Source organism: Morus notabilis, unplaced genomic scaffold, assembly GCF_000414095.1.
Source record: "Morus notabilis unplaced genomic scaffold, ASM41409v2 Scaffold67, whole genome shotgun sequence".
Classification (NCBI taxonomy): domain Eukaryota; kingdom Viridiplantae; phylum Streptophyta; class Magnoliopsida; order Rosales; family Moraceae; genus Morus; species Morus notabilis.
The window spans coordinates 525,525-532,423 of NW_010360010.1; the positions used below are offsets into that span (position 1 = coordinate 525,525).

Genomic DNA, 6,899 nt, shown 5'->3' on the forward strand with positions numbered 1-6,899 from the left:
AGATTTCAGATTCTAAAACTTATTTTTTGTTCGAAACGAATTTTTACGGATTTTTGAGTAAAACTAGGGTAGATATTGGAGATCTCGGGTTCTTTGGACTTGTCTTAGGACCTAGGACCCGGATCTAGTGGTTGTCTATTGAAATATTTTAGTTTGGGACTGGATTTGCAGGTTTTCAAATTGATTTCCGTGAGTTTTCTCGCACTAGAGTTCTTCACCGGTCGACCGGACTACACTGAGGCCACCGGTCGACCAGATTGTACAGCACCGGTCGACTGGTGGTGATGCACTATTCTGTCACTGGTCGACCGGTTGACACGAGGTTTGACCCTGTTTGGCTTGAAATTGTTGTTTTGACTCATGTTTTCGGGGAGAACCCAAATTAGCTTCATTTGAGGACTTGAGATAAATGGATTAGCATCTTTAATCCTTGATTTGAGATTGAAAACCCTTGGAATGATAATTTGAAACATGAAAATGGATTAGGGCACACTAATAGGAAATCTTGGTTGGTAATTGAGATTGGATTGCTTTAGGACTGAGAATTGATCCTAAAGTGTTGTTTCTATCAGTGTTAGCTGAGGATTCAGACTGAAGGGGCTTGTGAAAGCGGAAGCCGAAAAAAGGGCAATGCTAGTCCCAGGTTTGATAGTGCGAGGTAGGATTTCTATCCCTTTTCCTTGTGAGCCTGTTTTCAAAAAGGATTTTGGCCTTGAAAATGTTTTAAAGAAAATGGTTGGTTTGTGAAAGAAAAACTCTTTAAAAACCATGGCTTGTTTAGTTCATGGAATCCATGGCTTGTCCTGTCCATGGAATCCATAGCTTGTGTAGTCATGGAACCTCATGGCTTGCCTACTCATGGGGCCCGCGGCTTGAGTAGTTCGTGGGGTCATATTAACGATTTCATAATATTAAATGAATGGTTTCTGAAGATAAGAGATCTTGTGAACTGGTAAGAATATATTGCTGTAAGCCTAGATAGGATGTGGAGAGTGCATCCTCGGGGGCAGAACCTGAAACTCGGTCCGGATAGGCGAGGCACTTGGTAGGTGAGTAATTTGTACTAACTACTTGCTGATGCCTGTAATACAGTTATTTTCAATTATATTTTCCTTTGAGAAAAGGATGTGAGGTTACAGCTGCCTGTCGGAACTGAATGTCTTATTTTATTTACTTATTCATTTATTTATTCGTTGCTCATTTATTATTCATTTATTTATACAGTCATTTCAAACTATCCTACTAGGCCTTTCGCTCACATTTTATGTTTTAAATGTATTAAACCCCTCTCAGGAGATTCTAGCAGTGGTGCACAGTAGCTGGATATTTGCTACGGAGTAGCTGAGTTGTGCAGCTGTTGGAACAAGAGAGGACTGTGTTCATCCTCTGACATAAATGTAAGGAATCGAGAATTCTGTAAACTCATGTAATATTTAGATTTACTAGACTGTGGTTGATGTCTGTTGTAATTGATTATTTACATGTTCATGTATGTACAATGTCATATATCCTATGGATGAAGCCCTGTGTGTTGTCAGAGGCTCGGGACTTAGAAATTTATATTATATTTTAATGGAGTTAAGTGGGGCTCATTTGGGAATCTGCTTTATTAATCCTAATTGAGCTCCACGTCACCCACCCCGTTTGGGGGGCGTGACATGTACTCTTGTAATTATAGACATAAATTACTTCTAAACTGTGAAATGTTCATTTGATATAATCATTGCATATAGATCAATTCTCCATAAATAATTTATAGTTAGAGTTAGGTGAAATCCGTTAGGCCTCGTTCACTTCGTAGATTCGAGTTTTCAATTCGAGCTGAGATGTGACATTTTCTGAGAGCTTTTCACTGTAGCAGAAAAAGTTAGATGTGACATTTTTTGAGAACTTTTAACTGTAGAAACCTAAAATTGAAAACTCGAATCGGTGAAATGAACGAGGCCTTAATCTCTCTAATTACATTGTTATTCTTGAGTACTATTGATTCTTTAATAGACAGTGATTTATAAAATAAATTCATGAATCAGAGCGCTCGTACTGGTCCAAGTATCGAATTAATCCTCAAAAGAATTATTTATCTACTTCTTTTTCAAGAAGGAATAGATTCTATCTCGTATAATAACATTCTGGGTTACTCACTTCATCATGTCTTCAAAATACAAGAAATATGACTCAGGATCTCAGAATCTGTATGGAGTAAATCAAAACACGCAAAATCATAACTAGTCATGGAATTTTCATAAATTAATATTCATTAATATATGCACAAAAAAATGAATAAAACTAATTTATTAAATAAATAATAAATATTTTATTACATCTCATGTTTCTGAAACACTATATCCTATAAAAAAAAGATAAGAAACGAAAAGTAAAAAAATTAAAAAGAAAGAAAAAAAACCAAAAATCAAAACATGAAGGAATAAATGAGAGGTTGATACATGACTAAACGAGAAACATGCTCTTTTGACTCTTTTATATGAAGAAAATATTAAACAAGATGTCGTTTTTTTTATTTTTTTTATTTTTTTATAGAATAACTGAAAGATGCCGTTCTTATTTTAGAACTTGCTCTGATTTGAAAGTTACAACAGCATTTCAATTTTATTTTAAAAGGCCGTTGCCTTGCAGGTTCAAAAAACGATACAACGTAACAGAGTTGTTGTCGTTTACCTGAACGACGGGCCTTTTCTAGTTGATCTCAGTATTACAAATTCAAAACATTTTTGAAAAAAAAAAGAAAAAAATATGTTTATATCCTGTTTATTTCACTGATTCAAGTTTAGAATTTGAGTTTTGCTAAAATTTTTAAGAAATAATCACATCTAAAGCATCGTTTATTTCACCGATTCGAGTTTTCAGTTTTAAGTTTTTACAGTAAAAAGCTCTCAGAAAATGTCACATTTACTTTTTTTGCTACAGTGAAAAGCTCTAAGAAAATGTCACATCTCAACTCGAATTGGAAACTCAAATCTGTGAAGTGAACGAGACTTAACTTTTTTACTACAGTAAAAAACTCTTACATAAAATTATATATTAACTCGAATCAACGAACTAAACGAATTCTTAATTTTCAATTTCACTCGGACCTTTTCTACCTCCCACGTTCCCCCCACATAATCCATAAAATATGAAACTTTAGCGACCACTAAGACACCGACGGTCCACAAAATTCCACTGAAATTACAATAAAAAAGAATTAATATAACAAAAGAAGTACTGAATAGTCTGTAAAAAAAAAGAAATGCTGAACAGTTTATAAAAAAAAAAACTCTGAACAAGTTAATTAGTTCTCCTCTCTAATCAGCAAAAAAATAAAAAATAAAAAAGTTGATTTTACAAGAAAAGAGCTTACGTCCTTAAATTTTAACTTCATTTTCAATTTATCTAATAAATTTTAAAAATTTTTATTTTATTTCTTAAATTTTAAATTATTTTTATTTAAGACATTCTGTTATAATTTTTGTTAAAAATAAATAAAAAAAATAATATAATCACGTGATCTTTAAATTTAAATTTCTGTTAAAAATAAATAAATAAAAACTATATAATTGCACTTAATTTTTTATTTTTCTGTCTGATTTTAATAAGAATTACAATAAAAAATTAAATAAGAATAATTTAAAATTAAGAAATAAAATAAGAATTTTAAAAGTACAAAATAGCTTTAAAATTCGAAATAGCAGTGAGAATAATCTAAAAAAAATAAAAAACTAAAATAAGAGTCAATAGGTCAGACAAAGACGACCATTGCTCCAAATCCTGCCACGCGTTCCATCACCGGCCATTTCTTCGCTACAAGAATACGACCAAAAAACAAAGAAAAAGAACCATCAACCACAGTGTTTGATTCAACCGTCATTTTTCAAGTCTCCTCTTTCACTCCACTCCACAAGTCCAACTTCTCTCTCTCTCTCTCTAAAGCCTTCAACTTTATTTCTCTAAAAAAGTCCGGTCGCTGTGTTTACCGGCGATCGTCCGCCATGGACGCGGCCATGCACTTCGTCTGCTGCGGAATCGAGCCTCTTCGCCCGAACGTCCCGAACCGGAGATCGTCGCCGTACAGAGGATGTCGGATTCCCAAACGGACCGGACGGGTTTTCGCCGTCGCCACAGAGCCGAAGCCGGTTCGGACCGGTCCAGCGAAACCTCCGACTCCGAACGGCGTCAATGGCTCTGCAAGGTCTCCGTCGTCCAGAGCCGTCAATGGAGTTTCCACGGTGAGTTGATCGTGAAACAAGAACAGAATCTTGGTGCTTTGTGTGGAATTTACCATTGTGCAAATGATTTGATTAGGTTTCTGCTTGTGGAAAAGAGGAGTAGCTTAGCAAAGATGAGCTAAGAATTTGATAGAAGCGAAATGCAGTTTTTCGATTCAACTTAAATTTCTAGTTTACTTTTTCATTATATAATTATTATTATGATTATTATTATTTTTTATATCTATGTTATAGTCAAGTAAGCCAAGACTTATTTTTTCTACCTGGATTAGTAGTTAGTAGTTTAGCGGATTTTTTTTATTTTATTTTATTTTATTTTAAATTTTCCAAACAATGAAAGCTCTAAAAGTTTCAACGATTTTGGAAGGAATTTTATTCCTAAATCATGGATTGGCAATTTGGCATTTATTGAAAAGGAAACACTTATCTCGTTATTTATTTTATTTGGTTGGTTTATGATTGCGATCACAGTTATCAGTACACAGATAGTTGCCTGTTAGGTCTTACAGATTTGATAATATTAAGAAACTTATAAGCGAGTGGTTGTTCAATTGTATTTACGTTTCTTGGTCTTGGAAATGGCAGAGAATAGGAGAGGTTTCACAGGAAATAAAGAGGGTAAGAGCGCAAATGGAAGAGAACGAAGAATTGGCAATCCTCATGAGAGGTCTTAGAGGACAGAATTTGAGGGATTCGCAGTTTGCTGAGGATAACATTAAGCTTCGTCTTGTTGAGGTATATACTTTACTATCTGGATTTTCAGTTGAATGATATTTGGTTATTTTTCTGTAAGATTCGTGTAATTTATCACCGCAATGAATTGTTTAAGCCGCTCATTGTGTTCAGAATAGTACATTCCATTCTTGGAACTGGGGGAAAAAAAAAGAGAAAAAAAAGAAAGCCGTGTTAAGAGTCAGAGGCTTGATACTGAGTATACAAGTTTCAGTTTTTTATTCAAAATTCTGGGAAATAGCTTAACCCTACGTGTGTGTGTTTTTAGGGGCTTTAATTGACTTTTTTTAATCTTCTTAGGAATTAGTAAGCTTTTAGTATGGAATTATTGCTATAATGAAATATGCTATACGTTTTAGGCCTTTTCTATTAAAAGCATTAAAAATTGTCCGATGATAAATACATTATAAAAGGATGCTACACTTCATGCTTTTTTCCTTGCGAAGCCTTGATAGCGAAAGCTTTTTGAGTCTAACAATCTGCTTGCTGTTACTGTTGGTTGATGATATTTGTACTGTTTGTGCGTGCATAGGTAGATGAAAGCAGTGAATTTCTGCCTTTGGTATACAATCCTGATAGCATCTCTGCTTATTGGGGAAAACGTCCACGTGCCGTCGCTACACGTATTGTCCAATTACTGTCTGTTGCAGGGGGTTTTCTTTCACGTATTGGATTGGATGTCATAAACAAGAAGGTCAAAGAGGTAAAATACTTGTCATCCTGCTTTTGTTTTTGAGCTTCTGGTGCTACATTAAATCTTCTTAGACATCTTCTACCCAAAAAAAGAAAAAAAAAAAAAATCTTCTAAGACAGTTAATCAATTCAAGGACAACTACATTTATATATTATTTCATATTTCAGAGGTGAGTTCTGCTAAATCTCGTATATTATTTATTTTTCTTTTTTTTCACCTTTTTCCACTATGGGTGTAAGAATTCTTAACTACTGTTATTGTGGCACAAATTTTATCCATCTTGTGACAACAAAATATGGATTTTTTGACTTCTAGAACTTTATATGCATAATCAATCTAAAATATGTACTCTTTGATTCTATCATTTATTTTATTGTTAATTTCCTATTCTCAGAATGAAGTTGCGAGAGCAATTGAGTTAAGGGAGATAGTGACCTCTTTAGGTCCAGCATATATCAAACTTGGTCAAGCATTGAGCATTCGTCCAGATATACTGTCACCTACTGCAATGATTGAGCTGCAAAAGCTTTGTGATAAGGTAAATTTATTTTGGCTTCTATTGTCTGTTCTTTATTGAGTTTAATTATCAAGTGAATTTAAAGTAGGTAGCAGTCATCCTTTACATAAGTGGCTCGAGAAGCAAATAAGTGAAATAATGACAGTTGCTACATTAAGTTAGTGATTGTTACCAAAAAGCAGACTAAGAACTGTTTGTTTGTTTGTGATTTTCTTCATTTTCTTTTTGTAGCTGATTTTTCTGCTTCGTGATTATGAAGGTGCCTTCATTCCCAGATGATGTAGCAATGGCTCTAATTGAGGAGGAGCTTGGTCGACCATGGCAACATATCTATTCTGAACTCTCATCTTCACCAATTGCTGCTGGTAATAATGTCTCTGACATTTATTTTAAAAGATTATACTTTCTTGTTGTTAGTGAACAAAGTTTAGCCTTTTGAAGTTCATAGAAAATATGTTGTCCATTCATGTGGTGTAAATCTGTTATCTATGGCAGCATCACTTGGACAAGTGTACAAGGGCCGATTGAAAGAAAACGGTGATTTGGTCGCTGTTAAAGTGCAAAGACCTTTTGTTCTTGAGACTGTAACAATTGATCTGTACATCATACGGAATCTTGGTTTGGTTCTGCACAAGTTCCCTCAGGTACGTTTTAAGACTTAGAATCACTGAACTCCCTCAAATACTTACGTGCTTTAAATGGGAGATTATAGCGATAATGATTTCTCTTTCCC

At 34.2% G+C, this 6,899-nt stretch overlaps 1 protein-coding gene across 1 annotated transcript in view; it reads left to right on the forward strand.

Moving 5' to 3' along the window:
• Positions 1 to 3,853: 3,853 nt before the first annotated feature.
• The window catches only part of LOC21402847 (uncharacterized protein sll0005), a 20,853-nt gene continuing 17,807 nt past the window's right edge, over positions 3,854 to 6,899 (forward strand). Inside the window, exons 1-6 of the mRNA XM_024163983.1 lie at positions 3,854 to 4,223; positions 4,809 to 4,958; positions 5,488 to 5,658; positions 6,044 to 6,187; positions 6,426 to 6,531; positions 6,662 to 6,810. Coding sequence (XP_024019751.1) covers positions 3,987 to 4,223; positions 4,809 to 4,958; positions 5,488 to 5,658; positions 6,044 to 6,187; positions 6,426 to 6,531; positions 6,662 to 6,810 — 957 coding nt within the window. The 5' untranslated portion in view covers positions 3,854 to 3,986. The remainder of the gene's footprint in view (positions 4,224 to 4,808; positions 4,959 to 5,487; positions 5,659 to 6,043; positions 6,188 to 6,425; positions 6,532 to 6,661; positions 6,811 to 6,899) is intronic.